Source organism: Callospermophilus lateralis, chromosome 2, assembly GCF_048772815.1.
Source record: "Callospermophilus lateralis isolate mCalLat2 chromosome 2, mCalLat2.hap1, whole genome shotgun sequence".
Lineage (NCBI taxonomy): Eukaryota > Metazoa > Chordata > Mammalia > Rodentia > Sciuridae > Callospermophilus > Callospermophilus lateralis.
The window spans coordinates 205520933-205545690 of record NC_135306.1 but is presented as its reverse complement, the minus strand read 5'-3'; the positions used below and the strand labels follow the sequence as shown (position 1 = coordinate 205545690).

Here is a 24758-nt window from a genome sequence, read left to right as displayed (position 1 = left end):
TGGGCTGCAAAACCAAATGGACCCGGGTCCTACCTGTTCAGCTGGGCGGTGCTCAAAAACCCTAATTCTGGTTCCTGCTGCCTGTGGGTTCTGTTGTGCTCTGGGTGGCAGCCCCAGGGTGCTGGGTGAGTCGATCCTCCTTCAGGCCAAGAGTGGCCTGGGTGTGCCAAGGGGACCGCTGTCCCCTATCGCCCCAGGGAAGCCGGTCCCCAGAGACAAGAGAGGCAGAATAGCCTTCCTCACCTCCTCTGTCCCATCTGGAGTGCCAAAAATGTTGTAGGGACAAACGTGGCAAGGCACTGAAGATAGCAGGAAACAGTTTTATTTGGCTGCAGCCAGATTCAGAGGGCACAGCTTTTGCTGTAATCAATTAATCCCCTGAACCCTGAGTTCAGGGAATTTCAGAGTTTTATATCCGGCATGTAAGGAGAGGGGCTCAGAAGTTCACAGTCTGCAGAAATTCACATAAAAGCAGCTTTTTCTGTCACTGTTCTGGGCAAGTTAACCCTTCAATGACAACACCTGAGAAGGGGAGAGCTTCTTCTCACCTCTCTTTCCTCTTCGTGCAAGCTGTTACCATGGAGCCCAATTGTAACTTATCTTAAAAATGTAGACATCTCTGTGAAGCCCAGCTCAAGGCCAGAGGCCTTGTTTGCACATTTCTAAAAACTATATTGGATATGTTTGTGAAAAACTAGTAAGGGGGTGTCCAGCACCTGGAGTGCTGGTATCTTCCCAGCCAGTGGCCAAGTAAACCAGGGCGACACAAAAATAGGAAGTTTATCTACATTGGACTCTGCTGCAGAGACTCTTTTGCTGACAGTCTTAAAATCAGCCATGGTGAAGAGGGCTTTTCTGTGGAGAAAAAGGGAGTGCCACTTTATCACAATTTCCTCTATTGTACTGGAAGTCCTCGCTGGAGCAACTGGGCACAAAAAGAAATAAAAGGTATTCAAATTGGAAAGGAAGTTGTCAGGAGCCAGCCATGGGCTGTGTGTGTGAGCTACGCGCATTTGAGCCTGTGAGGGAACTGGCTGAGGTTGCTTATGAGGTGTGCCCCATAAGTGTGCCTTTTCATGTGCCCCACAGCACCTGACGTGGGTGTGGCTTTCCAAGATACCAGTCAATCTGCTGACCACTGACATCAAGACATCACCAAGCAAGACTCCACCCTCTGAAATCCAATCCCTTGCCTTATTTGGGTGGAATATTCTAAGACTGGCTTCTCCCCAGTAAGTAGTGGGGGTTCAGGTGTGCTCTCTCTCTCTTGCCTGCCTCTTGCCTCCCTTGCTCTCCGTGTCTTTCAACATGGGTGCCTTATTCTTAAGGGTGCAAAACCGTCCTGAGCCCTGAAAAAAGTATTTTCTGTGTTTGTGTGGTTTTCTCACATATTGCGACAGGAAGGAGTAAAGCTATATCTATTCACAGATCATGTGACATATATTGAAAAATTTTAATGAATATAGAAAATTTAGTGAATTTTAATGAATACACAAAAAACTATAAGAGCTAATAAATGAATTTGGCAAAGTTACAAGATTCAATGTTAACATTCAAAATTAAGTTCTATTTCCACATGTTAGCAATGAACAAACTGAAGAGGAAATTAAGAAACAACTTTAGTAAGATCTAAAAGACTATAATACCTACTAATAAATTTAACCAAGGCGATAGAAGTCTTGTACATTAAAAATTATAAAACATGGTGGAATAAGTTAGACATCATTACCCTAAGTACATGTATGAAGACACAAAAGGTGTGAAAATACTTTGTGTACAATCAGTGACTTGAAAAAAATTGTGCTCTATGTGTGTAATATGAAATGAATTGCATTCTGCCATCGTGTATAACAAATTAGGATAAATAAATAATAATAATAAATTATAAAACATTGCTAAAACAAATTAAAGAAGACCCAAGGAAATTAAAACACATCCCATGTTCATGGGTCAGAAGATATATATTGTTAAGATGGCACCACTACCAACCTACACTCTGCTGTCCTGCCCCTCAAGAAAAGTAGCTTCAGAGCCCTCAGAGTGCCTCAGAGGACAGTAGATAAATAGCCAAACATTAATTTGTTTGATTCAAACAATAATTGGCCTTCCAGCGTGTGAGGCAGAGGATTCCTTCCAGGTGAAGGGATACTAAGAGTTGGGAAATCCTGAAGCGGGCCACTGAAGGCCGCATAGCTGTACAGGCTGAGAGCATTCTGGGAGGGAAATAGACAGACTACTCTCCAGGGACAGCTGGGAAATTTCAGAATGGGCAAAGCCCTGGGCTTGGGAAGTACCCTAGCTTGGGAGTACCAAGCTAGGAAACTATAGCCATTGACCATCACCTTTGGCCAAGTAAAGGGCCTGGTTAACTGTCTTCAAGGCTCAATCAAGCCTTCATCTGACTGGAGACAGAAATGTGAAGCTGGGGCCAGGAAGTGGCCCATACCTGTAAATCTCAGCTACCCGGGAGGCTGAGACAAGAGGATGGCAAATTCAGGGCCAGCCTCTGCAACCTAGCAAGACCCTGTCTCAAATAGGAAATTAAAAGAATTGGTAATGTGGTCAGTGGGGAAGCACCCCTGAGTTCCACCCCAGTACAATAAATAGAGAGAGAAACCAAGATTCATCCGACAGACACCCATCTCTGAATGGCCCAGTTTGAGACAGAACCAACTTGGTTCTTGAGGAGTGGGGTGGAGTGTAGACATCAGAAACCAGCCCAGAAAGGGGACTGGGGTAGAATCTGTAGGGCCAGTGAGTCTGGGGTCTGACTGGAGCTGTGCGGAGGCAAGCAGAAAGAGCCCAGTGCCCTGAATCAGAGAGCAAAAGAGCCAATTTTGTGTGTCAACTTGGCTAATTTCGTGTGTCAACTTGCTAGGCCACAGCACCCAGATATTTGATGAAACACCAGTCTAGCTGTCAATGTGAGGATATTTTTTTCAGGGGATACCAGGGATTGAACTCAGAGGCACTCAACCACTGAGACACATCCCCAGCCCTATTTTGTATTTTATTTAGAGACAGGGTCTTACCGAGTTGCTTAGTGCCTTGCCTCGAGACTGGCTTTGAACTGATGATCCTCCTGCCTCAGCCTCCCAAGCCACTGGGATTGCAGGTGTGCACCACCACATGTGCACCACCACACCTGGCTACAATAGGATATTTTAAGATGCGATAACATTTAAATCAGACTTTGTATGTGTGGTGCAGGGGATCAAACCCAGGTCGTTGCACATGCTAGGCAAGCGCTCTAGCACTGAGCTACACTCCAACTCCTAAATCAGTAGTCTTTGAGTAAAGTAAATTCTCTTCTCTGAGGGGGAAGAAATAAACCAGTATTTTTTTCTTTCTACTATCACATTCAATATAAACTTTACCTCTAGTCACCAAATGTGTACGGTCTCCCCATAAACCAACCAAGCAATTCTCCAGGGTACACCAGCTGGGAGTCCCACAATTCAATTTGATTCTGACACTGTCTACCTGGAGATGGTTGCAGATCTCAGGTGTGGAAGGCTCAATCCAACAAGCCTGCCCCCACTTCAGGTACTCTGATGACAAGCTGTAAATCAGAGTTACCCCAAGTCCCTACTTGGGTTCAATTCATTTGCTAGAGTGGCTCCCAGAAGTCAGGGAAATACATTTATCTACTCATTATATAGCATATTACAAAAGATAGAGCTGGATGGAAGAGATGCACAGGGTATAGCATGGGGGCGGGTGGTGGGGCCTTCTTGGGGCAAGTCATGCAATCCTCTTGGAACCTTCAGATATTCAGCTTTCTGAAAGTTCCTGAATCCAGTCCTTTTGGTTTTGTGTGTTTTTTAATATATTTTTTTAGTTATAGAGGAACACAATATCTTTATTTTATTAATTTTTGTGGTGCTGAGGATGGAACCCAATGCCTCACATGTGCCAGGCAACTGCTCTACCAATGAGTCACAAATCCCAGCTCCCTTGGGTTTTTAATGGAGGCTTCATTATGATTGATTGCATCCTTGACCCATTTACCATTGTTGATCAGTTCAACCTTCATTCAGTCCCTCTCCCCACTCCCTAGAGGTGGGGAAAGGGATTGAGAGTTCCAAACATCTAATCACATAACTGATCTCCCTGGCAACTCATCCTAGATCCCTGCTATCGAGGAACTCACCAAGACTTGCTCTTTAGAACAAAAGATGCAACAGTCACCCAGGAGATTCCAAGGGGTTCAGAAGCTGTGAGTCAGAAGAAGCCAGGCACAGAGACCAAATACATATTTCTTTCTTTCTTTCTTTTTTTTTTTTTTTGGATGTGGGGGGGGCAGTACCAGGGATTGAACGCAGGAGCACTCAACCACTGAACCACACCCCCCACCCTATTTTGCATTTTATTTACAGACAGGGTCTCACCAAATTGCTTAGTGCCTCACTTTTGCTGAGGCTGGCTTTGAACTTGCAATACTCCTGCCTCAGCCTCCTAAGCCGCTGAGATTACAAGTGTGCACTACTGCACCTGGCTGTATTTCTTTTCTTTTTTCTTTTTTTTGTAGTTATAGATGGACAGCATGCCTTTATTTTATTTTTTTTTGTGTGTGTGTGTGTGTGTGGTACTAAGAATCAGTGCCTCACATGTTCCAGGCAAGCATTCTGCCACTGGGCTACAGCCCCAGCCCCAAATACATATTTCTTACTATATCATAATATCGCACATTTGACAGTGTGGGTGGGCCTCCTCCAATCCGTTGAAGGTCTTAAGGAAGAAAGGCTGAGGAAAAGGGAATTCTGCCTCCAGGTGGCCTTCACACTTGGGCTGCAACCTCAGCTCCTCCTGGGTCTCCTGCCTGCCTGCCTGCCCTGAACAATTGAGACCTGCCAGCCTCAAGATCACAATTCATAAAAATCATTCTACTAATATCTTTTTTTTCTCTCTCTCCCTCTCTTTTGGTTCTGCTTCTCTAGAGAATCCTAACAAATCCAACCTCTCCAGGACCAAGAAGGCATAGTGCCCTGCCACTTGGCCTGCAGTAAAGTCACTCAGATCCATCATTTATAGTTATTTACACCAGTCTTTGAATCCCCCATGTTCCTCTCTGCCATAACCAGTCCCTCTCCCCAGCCAGCTGCCTCTGCCCACCTTCTGGACCTTCAATATTGCTTTTCTTGATTCTGACACCTCACCAAGGTCTATTCATTACTTTAAAGTCTCCCTTTAGACTAGGGGCCTTGAGGACAATTCATAAGTCTCTTATTCATTTATTAATAGCATGTAATGTGCCTAGCATTGGGCATGATGGGGGCGGGGGTTGTGGGCAGATGACCAGGAGAATCTCAACAATGGAGATAGTGACTGGGGATTGTGTGAACACTGCAATTAAAACTCAAATGTTCAAAGGGCTGGGGGTGCATAGGGAGGAGGCAAGACTAAGACTTTGGAAAAGAGAAGACTGTTAGGATAGCAAAAATGGGAGCCACTCTGATACTCGGGCCAACGGTCACCCTGTGGGAATGCAGAATTGTCATTGCCAGGTCTTTCAGAATTAAACAGAATGTGGATTTTACATGAAATCTACCAGTTCACTAAAATTAACCACTAATGTGATTTGAATTGTCATTTTTAAACCCTGAGTAGTTCTAAGAAAACCCACATGCCACCAAATGTGGCTTCTGAGCCTTCCACTTACAAGGTCTGTGCTGAAGGGCTTTCCATTCTCCTCTCTTCGTACCTGCGCCTGGTGAAAACTTTTAAGTACCCATGTCTCCCAGGCTCCGTGTCCTGTGCCTAACACAGCCCCTGGCAGGGAACAGGTGCCTTCTAGGTATTGTCATACCTACTTGGCTGATGGCTCCCAGCATTATTGAGCTGCAAAATATGTCTTTTTTGGGGGGGAGGAGGTACTGGAAATTGAACTCAGAGGCACTCAACTAATAGCCACATCCCCAGCTCTACTTTGTACCTTATTTAGAGACAGGGTCTCAATGAGTTGCTCAGCTTCTTGCTTTTGCTGAAGGTGGCTTTGAACTCCCAATCCTCCTACCTCAGCCTCCTGAGCAGCTGGGATTACAGGCATGTGCAACACATCCTGTGCAAAATATGTCTTAAAGGTCCTCTTTACCCTCACAACCTTGGCACCTTACTGCCCATGAGTCTGGGGTCAAATACCTTACTCTGGCATTCAAAGCCCACCACAGTCTGTCCACCCCTTCCCAAGATTCAGCAGTGGAGGTGCCAAACTTTCCCCACAACCACTCCTCTTTTTAAGAGCCCATGGATCAACTAATTCACAAGCATTAAGTGCCCTCCATGTATGGTAGCTGGTACTGAAATGTTCCAGGCCTTCAGCTTAAATGTGTATGTGTTAGGGAAGCGGCTGTGGGCAGGAGTTCACCACCTTGGGAGGTGATGGTAAGTGGGGACAATCAGTAGGCTGAATAGAGAAATAAATGAAATGATCAAACACTGCAGAGTGCGGGCTTCTCTAACTCCTGCAGATAACCCATCCAGCCAATACAGCACGGCCCGGAATCTCAGTGCCAGTCATAGGTGTCACCCACCCATGAGCCTTCTTTACAGGGAGAAGGAAAAGTACACCTGTGGCCTGGCCCGCGAACGAGAGAAGACGAATGATGGGCAAATACGACAGAGAAGGAAAGTGCACCGAATTCCACCAGCATCCTCAAATTCAGTTTGCTTCAACTCACTGTCCCAGGCAGGGGGAATGTAGAAAATTAAGGAGTGTTCCTTGTAAAACAGATCTCGACGAGGATGGGATTCGAACCCACGCGTGCAAAGCACAATGGATTAGCAGTCCATCGCCTTAACCACTCGGCCACCTCGTCCCACATGCAGTGCTTCTTCCACATTCTCTTATCTCTCATCTCCTCCGCACTTCCGTGTCTCCATCATTCACTTCTTAGTACCAACCTGGTAGGACCCAGGGGAGAGAAACGCTGTAGAAAGGAGCTTTTTAATTTCCTTTTGGCCCGCTTCAGCCCGCAACCGCCCCATCTTTCACTAAGCTACAGCCTAGTTCTGCCACAGCTTCTCCTTCCGGAGTCTCGGCGAGAGCGCCTGGATTTCAGGACCCGCTTGACCAGGGGCTGCGCACAGATCCGGAGGGAGGGGTGCGCGTCCCCAGCCCGAGGCAGGCGGCGGGCGGCGGGTTGGTTCGGCTTTTGCAAAGCGCGCGGCGCGGGCGGCGGGTGCAGTAGCTCCTCCTCTCTCGCAGAGGGCGAGCTGGCGCTCGCCGAGGCCCGCAGGCGGACCGCGGGCGGGGCTGTGCGCGGGGCTCGGCTCGCCTCGGCTCGCCTCGGCGGTTCTCGGCAGGCTGCGGTAAATCCGGGCTTGCGGTCGCTGGCAGAGTCTGCGGCCCGGTGGTCCCTGCTGCGTGTTCCAAGCCCCGAGAACCATGCAGATGTCCTACGCCATTCGGTGCGCCTTCTACCAGCTGCTGCTGGCCGCGCTCATGCTGGTGGCGATGCTACAGCTACTCTACCTGTCGCTTCTGTCCGGACTGCACGGGCAGGAGGAGCAGGATCAATATTTCGAGTTCTTCCCGCCCTCCCCGAGATCCGTGGACCAGGTGAAGGCTCAGCTCCGCACCGCTTTGGCCTCAGGAGGTGTCCTGGACGCCAGCGGTGATTACCGCGTCTACAGGGGCCTACTGAAGACCACCATGGACCCCAACGATGTGATCCTGGCCACGCATGCCAGCGTGGACAACCTGCTGCACCTGTCCGGCCTGCTGGAGCGCTGGGAGGGTCCGCTGTCCGTGTCAGTGTTCGCGGCCACCAAGGAGGAAGCTCAGCTGGCCACGGTGCTGGCCTACGCATTGAGCAGCCACTGCCCTGATATGCGCGCCAGGGTCGCCATGCACCTGGTGTGCCCCTCGCGTTATGAGGCAGCAGTGCCTGACCCCCGGGAGCCTGGGGAATTTGCCCTGCTGCGCTCCTGCCAGGAGGTCTTCGACAAGCTAGCCAGGGTGGCCCAACCAGGGATTAATTACGCACTAGGCACCAATGTCTCCTACCCTAATAACCTGCTGAGGAATCTGGCTCGTGAGGGAGCCAATTATGCCCTGGTGATCGACGTGGACATGGTGCCCAGTGAGGGGCTGTGGAGAGGCCTGCGGGAAATGTTGGATCAGAGCAACCAGTGGGGGGGCACCGCACTGGTGGTGCCTGCTTTTGAGATCCGCCGAGCCCGCCGTATGCCCATGAGCAAGACTGAGCTCCTGCAGCTCTACCAGGTGGGCGAGGTCCGGCCCTTCTATTATGGGCTGTGCACACCTTGCCAGGCGCCTACCAACTACTCCCGCTGGGTCAATCTGCCAGAAGAGAGCTTGCTGAGGCCTGCCTACGTGGTGCCTTGGCAGGACCCCTGGGAGCCATTCTACGTGGCTGGAGGCAAGGTGCCCACCTTTGATGAGCGATTTCGTCAGTATGGCTTCAATCGAATCAGCCAGGTACCTAAAAGGGAGAGGGCAAGGGGGATGGGTAAAAGTGGTGGTGGGGTCAGGGATGGAGTGGCCCTGGAGGGAAGGAGGCAGTAAAGCAGGGGAGATCACAGTTTGGGAAACGGATGGATAGTGCAGTTTCTAAGATGCCTCCAGAAGGGTGAGGAAGCCCATCTGAGCCCTGGGAACTCAATGAAACTTTGCTGACTCTTCTTTCTCTCTCTCTCTACAGGCTTGTGAGCTTCACGTGGCAGGGTTTGATTTTGAGGTGCTGAATGAAGGTTTCCTGGTTCATAAGGGCTTCAAAGAAGCCTTGAAGTTCCATCCCCAAAAGGAGGTTGAAAATCAGCATAATAAGATCCTTTACCGCCAGTTCAAACAGGAGTTGAAGGCCAAGTACCCCAACTCTCCCCGCCGCTGCTGAGTCCATCCCTCCCTTAGTCTGAGAATTCTCAGCCTTTGGCTCCTCAGGTCGCCCCTCAGGCCTGACTGGGGTAAGAAATGTCACTCCACTTTACAGAGGTAGCTATGGTGTTGGAACACTGGACTTGAATATGGGGTGCTGGGATCAAGTCCTAGCTTTACCACTAACTAGCTGTGTGGCCTTGAGCAAATCCCATTATCTCTCTGAGCTTCAGTTAAGCCGTCTGTAAAAAGGGAGGTGAGAATACCTACCTCACAGAACTGTTGGGAGGCTCAGATGAGATGCTGTATGTGAAAACATTCTGTAAGCTTCGTACAAATGTGAAGTATTCTTAATATTATTACAGTATTATTATTGTTATTATTATTATTATTATTAACAATTTTGGGTGCATGGACAATAGAAGAGTTAAAAGTATGAATGGTGCAGAGTTAAGTTGGAGTACTTAATGAAATTGGCCGTTTGGAAAGTAATCGGATGAAAGCATACAGTTTAGTTTTTAGCAGAATCCTAAACTTCCTGGTTCTCCCAGGCCTCCATCCTCGGGGGCTCTGGAGGAGGGAAGGGTCCGCAGGCTCTATGAGTGACAATCTGAGATCTGTACCCTCCCATAGGCTGGGCTGGGTTTTTGCTTTCGGATGACAATGTGTAAATAAACGAGTGTTCACACCCACAGCTGGCTTCGTTACTCTCCTGAGCTGGGGCCCCTGGGTTCTCCCTTTACACTTCTGGGAGAGAGGGCCGCGGATCCAGGGGCACCTGCAGCAAAGCGAGGAAACCGCTGGGGCCTTCCCAGCTAGCCTAAGGCCTGCGTGCATGTCGGCGGGTTGCTATGGAGACTGGCCCGCGGTATCCCAGCATGCCTCGGCCCCAGCGGTCCAATTGTGAGCTCCCCTGGCGGGCGCCTCCTGATGACTCACACGGAAGCGCCGACAGGCCCCGCCTCCTGAAGAAGAGGGGTCTGCGCTGCGCTTCCGGGAGCCCGGCGGCTACGGCCAGTACCGGCAAGTTCGGACACGTCTCAGGGAGTCTCTGACGTGAGGCCTGAGGCCCCAGTCCCCGCGGTGCGTATCGCCTTGCCCGGTGCCTGGTTTGGCCCCTCTGTTCAGTTGGTCCGAGACGGTACCCTTTCCTCCTCTGGAGCCTAAGCAGAGACTTAACCGGCCTGACGCGCGCGGGGCCGTGGGGCCGAAGCCAGCGGCGGAAGAGCCCCCTAGCTATTCTCTGGCCCGCGCCGGCGCATCTGAGGATAGAGCGGGGCGACAGGCTCCGGGAGGGCCGCGGAGTGTCTTGAGGTGGCTCTGCGATTGTGGGGAGGGGTCCGTCTTCTCCGGGGGCGTGCCCTCGAGGAGCTTACTGTCTGGAAACTGCTGTTCGCCACGCTTTACGGTGTGCTTTTCCATCCCTTTTGCACCCGGGTTAAGGAGGTGGTGCGGGGTGGGGAGGGGGTTGTGATTTAATTTAACACATTTGTAATCAGAATAAGCTGGAAGGGAGAGATGCTTCTGAAAGAGATAGTACACACACATTTACAATGTACATACACTTAATGGTGAAGGGGGATTGCCAGCGTTAGGAACTGAAGCGTGAAAATGAATCAGGTTTGGAGAACCGAGATTTTCAGGTCAGGTTCAGAACCTTGATGAAATTATTGAGGAATGTGACTGAATTCTCTCCAGGCCAGGCATTAAGCACTGCTTGTTCTTGGTGTCAAGAAACATTAGCTACTACTACAGGCACCGGGGCTTCGAAGAAGTAAAAGTTTATTTTATGGTTACTTTGTTATTGAAAATTATCCAATGGTTAAGTGAGCCAGTACTGCGCTAGGAAGGAACACAGGAGCTCATGACCTCGCAGGGTTCCCACGTTCACTGGAGAGAGACTTCAGCATGGACAAATAGGAGAAGTAAACAAGAAGGCTTCCTGGAAGCAGTGGTGTCTACATCATTCTAAAGGTTTACAGAGCAGTCACCAGAGAAGTTGGAAGAACATCACACTGAAATAGAAGGCCCTGGGTGGCAGAGATGATCTGTGGGGAGAGGAATGTTTAGTGTTCTTCTCAGGCCATCTCTTGGCAGCATTGGGCACTATCACTGCACCTTCCTTTTGAAATATTCCATGATTTTTGGTTTTTCCTTCTCTGCTGAGGTCTCTTATCTCCCCTTGTGTTGATCCTGAGAATTTCATCACAGGTCCCTTCTCACTCCCCACATTTTTTCTGCCTTGCTGGTTGAATCCTCCTATGGACTGAGGAACTTTGTATATACTGATGATCGAATCTCTGTAGCCCAGGTCTTGAGGTTCAGAGCCTAATTGTACCTCCCACCCCTTCTCTCATTTCTGGGTCTTTGCACTTGCTACTCACTCTGCTGGAATGTTCCCTCTCTGTCAGCACAGCACGCTACCCTATCTGTTCTGTTTTCCTCTGGAAGCCCTGGCTATAGCAAGCTCCAGATTCTGCCTAGATACCCCTCCTGTACACCCCAGTGTTTAACGCTCCTCACACTGTAGTTACTGTTCCTTTGCCCCCTGTCACAGGAACTCGTAAGCTTCTTGAGGTCAAAAAGTGTGTCTATCAGAGTTGTACTACTACAGTAACTGATGGTACCTAAAATATCTTAGGTGCTCAGTAAATACTAGATGAATGAGTAAAAGAAGGAATGCTTGTCAGGGTTCCTGAAAGGTCAACATAGATAACCACTGAACAATATTGGCATTAGCCAAAAGGCCTCATTGGTTAACTCTACAGGGTCAGTTTCAGTGAGAGCAATGGGTATAGAGACAGATCAAAGGAGTGAGAGATAAAGTAGGAAGAGCAAGTATGCATATGCCTGGAAATATATAGCTATGAAATGCTTAAGTTGGTGTGGCTAAGGTTAAGGGTTAGTGTTTGTTTGCAGTGTTAGAGATGGAGCCCAGGGCTCCGTGCATACTGCAAAGACTCTACCACTTAGTTACACCCCTAAACCCCTCTGCTTTTTCTTAATGGTAGAGTATACCTGAGCACATCAGAAATTCTATGGGAAGGATCCTGCCATCTTGGTCTATTTTGTGCTGCTATAACAATACCTGAGGACTGGTGATGTGGCTCAGTGGTAGAGCTTTTGCTTAGCAAAAACAAGGTCCTGTGTTCAATGTCCAGCACTGCCACATATGTAAAAAAGGAAAAAAAGAAAACAGCAATACCTGAGACAGGGTCATTTTTAAAGAACAGAGATTTATTTCTTAGGGTTCTGGAGACTAAGGAATCTTCCCTTTGGGGAGGTCTCAGCACTCTTGCATTGGGGATTAAGTTTCCTGCAGGTGAACTTTGGGAGACACGTTCAAACCATAGAATCTGCCAGAAACTGAAGACACAGGGGAGCACTGAGGTCCCAGAGGAAACGAAAGATGGGATTTGACCCAGAGACCAGCAAAAGAAAAAGACTATAGAGTGTTATCAGGAAGGGAAAGCAGCTGAGGGAGTCATAGACAGAGGAACTATATGGGCAGTGGGAGGGAGAGAAGTGGGAGTGTGAGAACTGGCCATTAGATGAGGTGAAGGAACTGGATTGGTAGTTCAAGTTCAGTCCATGAAGGGCCTTGAAAGCTCCAGTCAGAAGGTTTGGGAGTCTCAGCAGTGGGAAGCCTGCCGTGGGCCTCTCCCCTAAGTGGATCACACCCTTTGCCAGTATTATAATTGGGGTTGTCCTCAACATCCAAGGGCAAGAGGATTTTCAGTCTCCTGCAAAAGGTACAAATGCCACCCAGTGTAATGCTCATGTGGTAAAGCCAGTCACTGCTCCCCACCCGTGTCTCCCTTGGGGGTCAGTGGAGCTCGACTCCCTGCTTGCCTCTGTGCTGCTCTGAGCTGTAGGCACTAGTGAGTGATGCTTCACTCCCTCCTGCTTCCAGAGCCCAGATGCCTGTCCAGCCTCCGAGTAAAGACACAGAAGAGATGGAAGCAGAGGGCGATTCCGCCACTGAGATGAATGGAGAGGAAGAAGAGAGTGAGGAGGAGCGCAGCGGCAGCCAGACCGAGTCTGAGGAGGAGAGCTCAGGTGAGCCCCCACATACAGGTGCACGTGTGCACACAGGAGTAGCCGCCCGCCCCTCAAGAGCCGGCCCTGACTGGCCTCTTTCCCAGAGATGGATGACGAGGACTACGAGCGGCGTCGCAGTGAGTGCGTCAATGAGATGCTGGACCTGGAGAAGCAGTTCTCAGAGCTAAAGGAGAAGTGAGTGTGGGCACACCTCCGGCTGGGCTGATGCACCTGGGGGTGAGGAGCTAGTGGGACTGGTGCTGACCTCCAGAGTAACAAGCACCCAGCAAGTGGCCTGTGGGGAGAGTGTTTGCCTGAGAGTGATGGTGCCCATGGGAGGAGCCAGTGGTACTCAGCTGCCTTTCACCTCCCAGGTTGTTCCGAGAACGGCTGAGTCAGCTACGGTTGCGGCTTGAGGAGGTGGGGGCTGAGAGAGCCCCTGAATACACAGAACCTCTTGGGGGGCTGCAGCGGAGCCTCAAGATTCGCATTCAGGTGGCAGGTCTGTGGCCATTCTGTGCTGTTCCCCTCCTGGAACCCACAGCTTTCTGTCCCCCTCTGCTCTCGACCCTGCCCTGCCTCACCTTATTCTAGTAGCCAAGCAGAGCCTGTCTCCCTCCTTCTTTAGGGATCTACAAGGGCTTCTGCCTGGACGTGATCAGGAATAAGTACGAGTGTGAGCTTCAGGGGGCCAGACAGCACCTAGAGGTGAGCCAACTGTCTGCCAGTGGACGATGGGCAAGGCCAAGGGCCTAACTGGGCCCACCTGGTTCCACCTGGTTGAGCAGCTGTGCCTTTTCCAGAGCGAGAGGCTCCTGCTCTATGACACGCTGCAGGGGGAACTGCAGGAGCGGATCCAGAGGCTAGAGGAGGACCGCCAGAGTCTTGACATCAGTTCTGGTGAGGGCGGGGCCCAGCTCTGCCAGTGCCCACCCTCTGGACCTCAGCTTTCCTGGCTGCACAAGGGAGGGTCTGAGGGCCTGCCTCTTGGGTGTGAGTGAGACCAGGCCTGGAAGGGCACAGCCCAGTGCCTGGCATACTGGTGACTTAGATAGAATGGGCCCCCTTTACCCCTTTCCAAAATGGGGAGTTGTTCCTGACATGCCAACATATACAGTGGCCACAGTCCCCTCCACATCCGTGGCACCTGTGTTCGTAGGGGTCTTGAAGAGGTGAGAGTTGTCTTCATTGTGCTGTCTAGTAAACACGTAGTTAACTGAGGCTCACTGAAGGGCCATGGCTTCTTCCCCAAGCCCCACCACTGTTCAGTCAGGACCTAAGCAGCCCTAAGGGGATCCTAGCCCCAAGCCCAGGGTTGAGTCCTTGGGTGGTGATGGGGAAGGATGGGGAGGCCGGGCTGGCCTATGGGGGGACACAGAGGCCACAGGGGTGGAAGTGGCCTAGGGACCTTCACCCTGATCCTGACTCTGGGTCTGCGGGCACAGAATGGTGGGATGACAAACTGCATGCCAGAGGTGGCTCAAAGACCTGGGACTCGCTGCCACCCAGCAAGAGGAAGAAAGCACCTCTCGTCTCTGGTATCCTTCCACCCAAGGTGGCCTAGAACTGGACAGAATGGCAGGCAGGCTCCAGATTCCGGAAAGGGGACTGGAGGGGACATGAGAGACAGTGGGACTAGATACATAGATGGTTCAGTGTCATGTGATCATGCCCAGGCCAGTCCAGGAACTTCGTAGGGAATACTGGGTATTCCCTGCCTATATGGACCCTAGAAAAATAGAAAGCTCACCTCAGTGACTGCCCATAACTTCTGAGTGAGGATGAGCCTTTGAGCCCCTGGCGCTCTCTACATGCCAAGTGTGGGCCCCAGTAGTCTGGGCTTTCTGGCCCCAGCCCTGCTGCCTCCCACTTGGAGTTTCTGCCTGTCCCTGCCTTCTTAGTGTCATTGCACAGGCTGCCTCTTCTGTGAAGCTTCTTCTGGTCTCCATGTGCTTGTGGCGTCTTTGCAACCATGTCCTGTCTCTAGGTGCCCATATCCCAAAGGGGACTTGCTGCCTTCACCCCTCCTCAGGCAGGAGCCCCAGGCTGGAGCTTGCTGTGTCTTCCACCCACCCACTGAGCGATGAGCTGAGTGCCCCTTCCCGTGCAGCCAGAGCCTTTGCCTTGTGGTGATGGAGACAGGGAGGGAGGGACCTGGAAGGTAGTGACTTCCCAGGGAGCCATCGGGGCTGAATGTGCAGAGACCTCCCATGCAGAGCACAGGTGAGGGGGGACCGTAGGAGTGTACTTTCAGGATGGAAGGGGCCAGAATTTGCCTTTAGGTGGGGGAAGAGGTCTAATGAGGAGCCAGTTGGTGACATGGCCAGATAGAAAAGAAGGAGCAGGGCCCCTGAGAGTGGAATGGGCCTCTGCCACCTGACCTGGAGAAGGGAGGTGAGGGTGCAGGGTAGGGGAGCTTGGTGGACTCTGAAACAGGCTGTGGGGATCCCTAACAACCAGGGGGCCCTGAGGTAGGAGGCAGAGGCTGTGTTCAAATCCAGACTCTGAGGGACCCCTCAGTACTGTCCACACACCTCTTATCCTGAGCATTGTATAGGTGGCACTACCACCTCTGGCCTCCCCAGCACAGCCCCCATCACCTGTCCCCTCCAGCAGCTGTCCAGCTTCCTTGACCCTGTCACAGGCCCTTATATCGTGTACATGCTGCAGGAGATTGATATTCTCGAGGACTGGACGGCTATCAAAAAGGTGGGTCCCTGCTGGGGGTGGTGGCTTACACCTATAATCCCAACAATTTGGGAGGCTGAGGCAGGAGGATCTTGAGTTCAAAGCCAGCCTCAGCAAAAAGGGAGACTCAAAGCACTCAGTGAGACCCTGTCTCTAAATAAAATACAAAATAGGGCCAGGGCTGGGGCTCAGTCAAATGCCCCTGAGTTCAATCCCCAGTGCCCAAAAAAGATGTATCCACTCCTGCTTGAGTTCCCATCCTGCCTCTGACAGGGCCTGCAGCACAGGTTCCCCCACTTAGATGCCGGTATCTGGTATCTGAGGAGTTCTCTGCTCACCCTGGGCACCCGCTGCCTCAGCCCAGGTGCCCTGACATTGCAGCAGCTCATGGTCTTAGTCCAGGCTGCTCTGAAGAGAAGGACGTGTACCCTGTCAGCCCCTTGTTCCAGGCAACTCCATGGAAGAAAAGGAAGGAGGAAGGAAGGGAAGGCCACAGGGCTGGCTGTGCCTCTGACAGGAGATCTCCAAACTTTGCCTAGAAAGGGTTTCCTGCTCCCCCTGCTCTCTGTAGCCCCCACCCCTCAGAGGCCTTTATGGACGGGGGGGGGGCTTGCCAAGCTGGAGGCGGGCTCTCAGGGAGGCTTTTCTCACTACGCAGGCCAGAGCAGCAGTGTCACCTCAGAAGAGAAAAGCAGATGGTAAGAACCTCAGGGTGTCCTGCTTCCCCTTCCCATCCTGTCCCCACACCTGCCTCCAGCAAAAGAGCCAGAGAGAAGACATTGGCTGTGTCAATCAGTGGCCTGATCTAGGACTGAGAAGTGTGTGTAGCAGGAACCAGGATGGGGAGTCTCTGGGTTGATGGAGCGAGGTGGGTTGGAGCCCCCAGCCTAGATGGGCCAGGGTGGGCCAAAGCCCCTTGTATGAGGGCTCCCAGAGAGAGGCACCCAGTATCCTGAAAGAAGTGTCTGCCTCCTTTGTAGTTTAACTTCCTCTCAGTGATTTTACCCTTCCCACAACCCCCAGGACCATGACTCTGCTGTTCACAGCCAAGGGTCCCTCGGAGCAGCTGGCACCACACCCAGGATTCACGTTTTCCAGCAGACAGGCAGACAAGCTCCTGGGGCTGCACAGACCACTCTCCAGTGTTACTGCTGGGCCCCACTCTGCCCTCTCAGAGCCTGCACAGCTGTGGCCCCAGAGCTGACCTGGCCAGGCAAGACTGTTGTCTCCATCTCTGACCATCTCTCCCTCGTGAAGATAAACCTCCTCTGTCCTCCAGCCAAGACAACAGGCCTTCCTAAGCCAAAGCAATACCCCTCCTGCCGACCTCTCCACTGAGCCAGGGAGCTGGGCCCGTGGCATGGGAACTGAGCCAGACAAGGGGCTGACATATCATTATTTGTTGGGGGCCTGTCCATTCTGGCTGGAGCTGGAGGTGATAGCCAGGCTTCCCAGGTTTTCTCAGGGCTATTCCTGGTGTCTGCCTCCCAGATTTTGAAGACTAGAATTAAAACCTTTGCTGGGACTCTAGTGTGACCTGTGTGTGTATGATTTACCTTGCAAGGAAATCAGAGCTTCCATGGGGAGCACCTGAGACAGACTTTCTTCTGGGGCCTCTGGAGTCTGGGGTACAGGCTGGGGGGAGAGAGGCAGGCCTGGAGTCAGAAGCCACATGTGGCTCAAGGCAGAGCATGAGAAGCAGGCAGCTCCTGGTGGGGAAGGGACTGGTACACGTGCTTAGAGACCAGGTCATGTCTGCACCTGCCCCAGTTGCTTGGCAGATTGGCAAGGCAGGCTGGCAGGGCCTGTGCGTGGGAGGCAGCCGGCGGCAGCACCATGTGCTGACGACCTCACAACCACACTCCCCCTGGTTAGCACTGAGTGTCAGAACCACCCCCAGAACCTCAGTTAAGCAAAGGGGTTGGTTTCCATGGAGACACAGCATCCTTTCTCCATGGCAGCCTGAAATCCCAAAACCCAAGTTAGACTCAGGAATGAGTCATGTGTGACCAGTAGGGGGTGCTCTCCCACAAGGCTGACCCACAAGGCAGGGACAGATGAGCAACTGACCACAGACTTAAGGTGACCCAAAGACGAGGCTTGTGCCTATGGGGACTGAGCCAGTCGTGCTTAACCCCTCCCCACCCCGCTGCACTGAGTGAGGAGGCTGGCAGACTGCAGGAAGCACTGTGCAGAGGTGGTGCCCTGCAGCTGGGGCTCCCAGGGTGGCGCTGGCATGGAAGGGATCCTTGCTTCTTGACCTGGGACTAGAACATTGAGCCAGCTGTCACTGGCCAGGAGGAATGGGGCCAGGCAGAGTGGACACACAAGAGTTAACGGTTGGGGTGTGACAGGGCGAACCGCCCTCAGGAAGTGTTACTCACCACCGGGAATGTGCGCGCCTGTGCCTTGGGGGCTGGATTCTCTTCCTGAGTCCCAGAGAAGCCAAAGGAGCTCCCAGCCATGGAAGACGCTGGGCAGCCAGGAACACACCCTCTCAGAGACCCCTGCCGGAGCTTCACTCCCGGGCACCTGGAGAGAGAGAAGTTAGTGAAGTTGGAGGGGCAGCCAGGTGGGGCAGGGAGGGATCTGGAGGGGAGGTGGGAACCCCCGAGGGGAAAGGGATGGGCAAAGCCCTCCTCCCTGCCTCCTGCTCAGGTCTGGGTGCCCACCTCCAGGTCAGCCCAGGACCCGCTGTACGACACACCAGACACCAGCCGCGGGCAGACAGGTGGGCCCCAGCAGCCGGCGCGCACTGTGAGCCTGCGGGAGCGCCTGCTGCTCACCAGACCTGTGTGGCTGCAGCTGCGGGCCAATGCAGCAGCTGCACTGCATGTGCTGAGGACCGAGCCCCCAGGGGTGAGTGTAGGGACTGGCCAGCAGAAACCGGGAGAGCGGGCCTGAACACTGAGGTCTTGAGCCACATGACTGTTCACTTACAGACATTCCTGGTACGGAAATCGAACACTCGCCAGTGCCAGACTCTGTGCGTGCGGTTACCAGAAGCCAGTGGCCCCTCTTTCGTCTCCAGCCACTACATCCAGGAAAGCTCTGAGGGTAAGAGGAACAGCCTGGCAGGAAGGGGTTGGAGATGGGGGGGATGGACCCTTCTCTGGTCTCACTTCTCTCATCCCTCAGGCGTCTCCTTGGAGGGCTCGGATCTCATGTTCCCCGACCTTGTTCAGCTCATCTGTGCCTACTGCCACACCCGGTGAGTCGGGCCACAGACCATGCTCCCCAGACAGCCTGTCCTCCCCACCCCACTGTAAGATTCCTCCACCTGACTCTGCCCCTCTCTCTGACCTCAGAGACATTCTTCTCCTCCCGCTCCGGCTCCCCAGAGCCATACACCAGGCAGCCACCCACAAGGAGCTGGAGGCTATCTCCCATCTGGGCATTGGTAAGGGCTCCCTGCACCTGTTGCACAGGTGGACAAGCTGAGGCCAGAAGGGGAAGGGAGGGCACCAGAGCCCACAGCCTGCCTGTGCCTTTCCTTGGTGGGCACCCTCCTGAGCCTTCTCTGAGACCCCATTGGTTTCTGGTCCCTAGAGTTCTGGAGCTCCTCTCTCAACACCAAAGCTCCGAGGGGTCCACTTGAAGGCCCACCCCTTCCCAGGCTGAAGGCCCGATCCCCTCAGGAGCTGGACCAGGGCACTGGCGCTGCCCTCTGCTTCTTCAACCCCCTGTTCCCAGGAGACCTGGGCCCCACCAAGCGAGAGAGATTCAAGAGGAGCTTTAAAGTGCGGGTGTCCACAGAGACCTCTAGCCCCCTGTCACCACCTGCTGTGCCACCTCCCCCAGTCCCTGTGCTGCCAGGGGCCGACCCCAGTCACACAGAAAGGCTGCCCCCTGGGCGGCTTCTGAGAAGGGAGAGCTCAGTGGGGTACCGTGTGCCTGGAGGCACCAGCCATGTCCTCCCACTCCTGCCCTCCCTCCAGGAGGTGGACTGTGGCTCTCCCAGCAGCTCTGAGGAAGAGGGGGCAGCTGGGTCCAGGGGGAGTCCCATGACATCCCCTGGCCTTGGCCGCCGCAGGCCTCTGCTCCGGTCCATGAGCACTGCTTTCTGCTCCCTGCTGGCTCCCGAGCGGCAGGTGGGCCGAGCAGCTGCAGTGTTGATGCAGGACAGACACACAGCTGTGGGCCAGTTGGTGCAGGACCTACTGACCCAGGTGCGGGCCAGCCCAGAGCCCCAAGAGCTGCAGGGCATCCGCCAGGCACTGAGCCGGGCCCGGGCCATGCTGAGCGCAGAGCTGGGCCCTGAGAAGCTGCTACCGCCAGAGAGACTGGGTAAGGCCCCAGCCTGTCCTCAACTGTTCTGCTGCTGGCCCGAGCACCCTTGTCTCAGCAACATTCAAGTGAATTCCACCTCCTGCCTCGCTCCCACAATCTGCCTCCTGCTCTTCCTGCTCCCAGACAATTCTGCCCCTTCCCCCCTGACCCCCGCCCCTCCTCCCACAGAACACATCCTGGAGAAGTCCCTGCATCGCTCAGTGCTCAAGCCTCTCAGGCCCATCCTGGCAGCCCGCCTGCGGCGCCGGTTTTCTGCAGATGGCTCCCTTGGCCGCCTGGCTGAGGGCCTCCGCGTGGCCCGAGTGCAAGGCCCTGGAGCCTTTGCGTCCCACCTGAGCCTGCCCTCCCCGGCGGAGACTGAGCAGGTGCGCCAGAAGCTGCTGCAGCTGCTCCGCACCTACTCACCCAGTGCCCAGGTGAAGCGGCTTTTGCAGGCCTGCAAGTTGCTCTACACGGCCCTGAGGACCCACGTGGGTATGGCCCCCTCACTGCCTTGCCCTGTCCTGCCCCGCCCAGTCTGAAGCAGGCCCCCCAGGAGAGCAGCACAACAGGGGAGAAGAACCTGACCCTCCCATCTCAGATGGTGAAACAGACCCACAGAGGAGAGCACCCTGCAGCCCTCCTTATGGTTGTTAGAACACCCCATTTTCTAGGGGCTGGTGTGCTAAGGGGAGGGGTCCTATCTAAGAGAAGGAGAGGACTCTATCCTAAATTTCTTCTTCCTACGTCCCCACAGGGGAGGGCGCAGGTGCAGATGAGTTCCTGCCTCTGCTGAGCCTTGTCTTGGCCCAGTGTGACCTTCCTGACCTCCTGCTAGAAGCCGAGTACATGTCAGAGCTGCTGGAGCCAGCTCTGCTCACCGGAGAGGGTGAGGGCCCTACCTGCCCTCAGTGGACGCAGGGCAAAGGAGTCTTAGCTGTTATATGGGCCCTGGGAAGCAGGGCCAGGGAGAAGGTCACCCCATGCCCAGCCTGAGCTACACTCTGCCCCCTTGTGTCCCAGGTGGCTACTACCTTACCAGCCTGTCGGCCAGTCTGACCCTGCTGAGCAGCCTGGGCCAGGCCCACACCCTCCCCCTCAACCCCTCCCAGGAGCTGCAGCGCTCCCTGAGCCTCTGGGAGCAGCGCCGCCTGCCTTCCACCCTCCACTTCCAGGTAAGAGGCCCGCCACACGTCCACATGAAACCCGTGAGCCCAGAGCAACTGTGACAGCACCCAGTCCCCTCTAGTCCTACATCACACTGCAATAGGAGCAGCACCCTACCTGAATGTCAAAGCCAGCCTTCGAGGGAGGGGGTCCCCTGTGCCCAGCACTGGACTGAGTGCTCCAGGGCAGCCTCCCTGGATCTTCACAGAAACACTGAAATGGGACCATTATTATCCCCACTTTACAAATGAAGAAACTGAGACTGACGTAGAAAGGAAAGGGACACCCAGCCCCAGCCAGGGCTCTCCTTCCTTTGTCATCAGGCTTCAGTTCTTGAATCCACCTGGGCTCTGGCCTGGGTATCCCCAGAACTGTCCACTGCCCCATCCTTCCCTCTTTCCAGCCTTGCTTGTGAGTACAGACTCTAGCCAAGTCCTGGGTTCATCCCAGTTCCACCATTTGTTGGTTTTGGGGGCTTGGACAAGTTATTCTTTGTGTCTCAATTTTCTCTTCTGTAAAATGGGTACCCAGGGCTGCCATGAGGATTGAAGTCTGTTGGTGCAGGATAAATGCTTAGAGCACAATGTAAGCTCTATCTGAGTGTCCCTTTAGACTGCTGGGCTGGCCTTGCACCTGCAGCCACGACCTACTGGCTCAGCCACAATCCCCCTGCCCCAAACGCCTCTCATTGTTTACAAAGCTTCTGCCAATTGGTTCCACCACTGACCCACCCCATCCCTGTGTAGTCTTCTCTTGAGCCACAAACACACCAGAGAGTGCTGAGTACTTGTTTTTGCTTCTTTTCCTGCACAGCACCTCCTTCGAGTAGCCTACCAGGATCCTGGCAGCGGTTGTACTTCCAAGACTCTAGCTGTGCCTCCTGGGGCCTCAATTGCCACCCTGAACCAGCTCTGTGCCACTAAGTTTCGAGTCAGCCAGCCAGATGCTTTTGGCCTATTCCTGTACAAGGAGCAGAACTACCACCGCCTGCAGCCTGGAGCCCTGGCCCACAAGCTTCCCACAGATGGCTATCTGGTCTACCGACGGGCAGAGCGGCCTGGAACCCCAGGGACTGCAGCAGAGGAGGCAGGCAGTGGGCAGCCAGTGTCAGGTAGCCAGAATGAGGAGAAGGGGGTGCAGGGAGATGAGGATGTGGAAGCCAGAGCCAGCCCCAGGGACAGTGGGGGAGAGTCAGAGACAACTGCTGAGGGAGGAGAGGGTTAGGTCAGGGGGAACCTTCAAGAGCCAGAGGCTGTGGGAGCCAAGCAGCAGAGGAGTAGCTGGAAGGGACCAGAAGCATCACCTGGGGCAGAAGCCTCTGAGCTGGTAGGAAAGGCCCTCGTAGCCATCAACCCCACCCCCCAAGGCCACAGCCTTCTTGGCAACCCCACCCAGCCATCTCTGGTGTCCGCCACCACCTCTGAGTGGCACTTATCTCCATGAGCCTATCTGCCAAGGAGCTGGGAGACAGGCCACTTCTGAGTAACTAGAGTAAAGTTGAGGAAGTTTGGGGGATCCCAGACTGTGTTCAAGCACCCTTGCTTCTTGTTCTTCCTCCCCAGCCGCAGGGGTGAGTGTGCCCCACAGGGAACAGATCAATCTGATGCCCAACCTATGGCATGGGGGTGGTTTCATTGCCTTCTTGCAGGGCTACTGTGGACTTTGGGGCCCTGAAAAGCTCCAACTATGCCTGGTGTGGGGAGGAGGCAGCAGAATGGCAGCAGAGGACCAGCTTCCCCCAGCCTCAGCATCCTCCTCTGCAAAGTGGGTACACTATTGCTGTCCTGCACTTCACCCAAAAGTGCTCGAGGGTCCTTAATGGATTGTTTTATTGCAAAGCAGAGCTCTTACTAGGGGAAGGGGGAGGGGAGGTGGGCGTTAGCAACCCCCACCTGCTCTCAGGTGCCTGATCCCTGCCAGGCGGGACCTCTGCTGCACAGGAGTCAGACCCCGGGGAGAAAGTACCCTTGTTCCAATCTTTCCCGAAAATTGGCAGTCCTCCCGGGACTCCAGCATCCCCAGGGAATTGGGCAAGGGCAATAATGCCCACCAGTGGCCCATGCGCTTCCAGGATGGGGTAGAGGGCAGGTGGAGCTTGGAAATCATTTACTCTGCATCAGATCTTTTGGTCCTCACAAAAGCTCTGTGGGCAGGCAGGCTATGTTCTTGCTGGCCCCACTGAGGTGTGGGAAGGCAACTCCCAAGAGTCACACAGCAAATCAGCCTCAAAAGGAAGCCCAGAAGAGGCTTCAAATGTAAGCAAAGAAAAACCGCTGACCACCAACCACGAGGGGGCGTGCACAACCCAGAGATCTGCCGAGAGCGGCAGAATAGCCAAGGGCCACGGAGCACAAGCAGTTTCTGTTTGCCACCATGGAACAGCAACAGCGTGGGGGCTGAAGCTACTGGCCCTCAGGTCCTTCAGAGTTGGGTCTGGGTGAGGCCAGCCTCTCAGTGGCCATTCTTCAGGAAAGGATTGTCCCCGGATGGAGGAGGGCCCCAACCAGTCTCAGAGACATCATCCTGAGGTGCTGAGCACAAAGGGACATCAGCCCATGTGTCAGACATGACAACTGGGAAGTAAAAATTGTGGACATTTGCTTTCAGATGATCCAGATATAGCCCAGGTGCAGGGCTTCCAAATTTTTCACTAGGTCCCAGAAGTTCTCCCCGCTTCCAGCTACTTGCTAGTAGGGAGTCTCCCCTTTATTCTGTTGTATGTCCTCCCCCTACCAACCTCTGGCCCCAGAGCCTTACAGTGCTTAGCATGCCATAGGTGCTCAATAAATGTTGTCCCTGAGGGACCCTGGGGATACGGGAAGAGAGATTCTGGGAACTAAATACAGGATGTGTCAAGCTCAGTCCCAGAGGAGGGACCTGGAATGTCTGAAGGGGTGCTCAGAGAACCCCCAGGGCCAGATGTGGAAGCAGGTCTCACAGGAACAGTCAAAGGCTTCTGAGCCCCTGACTCTGGACCATTTGCAAGCCCTTCCCATGTTCAGTCCCAGTTCCTGGCCTGGAATTCAGTGATCCTCCAGCAGTGGCTCATGGGAGCACTGCCAGGTCCTGCCTGCATCCTGGGGACTTTTGTTTATCTGATTCTCAGGGGCCCAGGCCACATCAGCATGACCAAGTGTGATGATAAAGGGGCAGGGGCTCCAGGCAGGGTAGGAGATAATAAGCCAGTGTCATCCCTACTTTACAGATGAGGAAACAGCCTAGCTTGGGGCATGAGGCTCCTTACAGGACAAAGGACTCAAGCACGAGGTTCTCCAACACAGAAAGACTCATTTACTCAATACTCAACAGTAACATATTGAGTGTCCTGTGTAGATCAAGCACCAAGCAGCCACATCCCACAAGGAAACGGGTGGAATCTCATCTTCCTCATGCTGTGATCTGGGAGGAAGCGAAGAGCCTGCTGCATTTTAGGGGGTTCTGCACCACCCCTGCCACCAACCACGCTTGTCCTTATAGAAGAGGAAGCCAAGGCTGAGAGGTCATGCACTTTGTCCAATGTCCACTGCTACAAGGCAGGGCTGGGACCCGGAACTGATGTTTGGCTCCATGGAGAGCAGCAGTCATTTCCTTGCTTGGAAATGTTGTACTTATCACTTCCAAAGTCACCCTAGTTGTATGTGTGAGTGTTTATTGTCTGTCTCCCCCACTAGCGTGCCAGAGCCAAGTTGGCCTTGTTCCCAGCTAACTCTCGGGGGGCCCTAGAACAATGCCTGGGCCGGAATTGGCACTTAGT

At 53.5% G+C, this 24758-nt stretch overlaps 3 protein-coding genes and 1 non-coding gene across 5 annotated transcripts; 3 read left to right on the top strand and 1 right to left on the bottom strand.

The window, feature by feature from the left end:
• Positions 1-6736: 6736 nt before the first annotated feature.
• On the bottom strand, positions 6737-6818 carry Trnas-gcu (transfer RNA serine (anticodon GCU)). Its single transcript has one exon. It is a non-coding gene; the product is annotated as a tRNA-Ser (tRNA).
• A 466-nt stretch (positions 6819-7284) lies between these two features.
• B4gat1 (beta-1,4-glucuronyltransferase 1) lies at positions 7285-9531 on the top strand. The gene is made up of 2 exons (XM_076844800.2): positions 7285-8443; positions 8667-9531. Exons 1-2 carry the CDS (start codon positions 7388-7390, stop codon positions 8856-8858), a joined length of 1248 nt encoding a protein of 415 aa, XP_076700915.1. The 5' UTR covers positions 7285-7387; the 3' UTR covers positions 8859-9531.
• A 262-nt stretch (positions 9532-9793) lies between these two features.
• Brms1 (BRMS1 transcriptional repressor and anoikis regulator) lies at positions 9794-16718 on the top strand. The gene is made up of 10 exons (XM_076844799.2): positions 9794-9922; positions 12753-12898; positions 12985-13075; positions 13255-13382; positions 13509-13588; positions 13684-13780; positions 14326-14418; positions 15525-15589; positions 16227-16266; positions 16592-16718. The coding sequence occupies exons 2-10, from the start codon at positions 12760-12762 to the stop codon at positions 16597-16599; spliced, it is 741 nt and encodes a 246-aa protein (XP_076700914.1). The 5' UTR covers positions 9794-9922; positions 12753-12759; the 3' UTR covers positions 16600-16718.
• A 1268-nt stretch (positions 16719-17986) lies between these two features.
• On the top strand, positions 17987-24508 carry Rin1 (Ras and Rab interactor 1). 2 transcript variants are annotated; one of them, XM_076844798.2, is made up of 11 exons: positions 18011-18114; positions 18247-18427; positions 18511-18625; positions 18707-18779; positions 18877-18968; positions 19118-19855; positions 20027-20332; positions 20595-20726; positions 20861-21012; positions 21818-22115; positions 22653-24508. In XM_076844798.2, exons 1-11 carry the CDS (start codon positions 18032-18034, stop codon positions 22676-22678), a joined length of 2196 nt encoding a protein of 731 aa, XP_076700913.2. In that variant the 5' UTR covers positions 18011-18031; the 3' UTR covers positions 22679-24508. The 2 variants fall into 2 exon arrangements, with proteins under 2 accessions (XP_076700912.1, XP_076700913.2); XM_076844797.2 differs by lacking the exon at positions 22653-24508 and having other exon boundaries at positions 17987-18114; positions 21818-22617.
• Positions 24509-24758: the final 250 nt, after the last annotated feature.

Coding starts and splice junctions, on each gene's coding strand:
- Rin1 (XM_076844797.2), top strand. CDS start 18,032: ATGGAAGACGCTGGGCAGCCAGGAACACACCCTCTCAGAGACCCCTGC. Junction 18,626..18,706: donor CATCCAGGAAAGCTCTGAGG/GTAAGAGGAACA, acceptor CTCATCCCTCAG/GCGTCTCCTTGGAGGGCTCG. Junction 20,727..20,860: donor AGCTCTGCTCACCGGAGAGG/GTGAGGGCCCTA, acceptor CTTGTGTCCCAG/GTGGCTACTACCTTACCAGC.
- B4gat1 (XM_076844800.2), top strand. CDS start 7,388: ATGCAGATGTCCTACGCCATTCGGTGCGCCTTCTACCAGCTGCTGCTG. Junction 8,444..8,666: donor GCTTCAATCGAATCAGCCAG/GTACCTAAAAGG, acceptor CTCTCTCTACAG/GCTTGTGAGCTTCACGTGGC.
- Brms1 (XM_076844799.2), top strand. CDS start 12,760: ATGCCTGTCCAGCCTCCGAGTAAAGACACAGAAGAGATGGAAGCAGAG. Junction 12,899..12,984: donor GTCTGAGGAGGAGAGCTCAG/GTGAGCCCCCAC, acceptor CCTCTTTCCCAG/AGATGGATGACGAGGACTAC. Junction 13,076..13,254: donor TTCTCAGAGCTAAAGGAGAA/GTGAGTGTGGGC, acceptor TTCACCTCCCAG/GTTGTTCCGAGAACGGCTGA.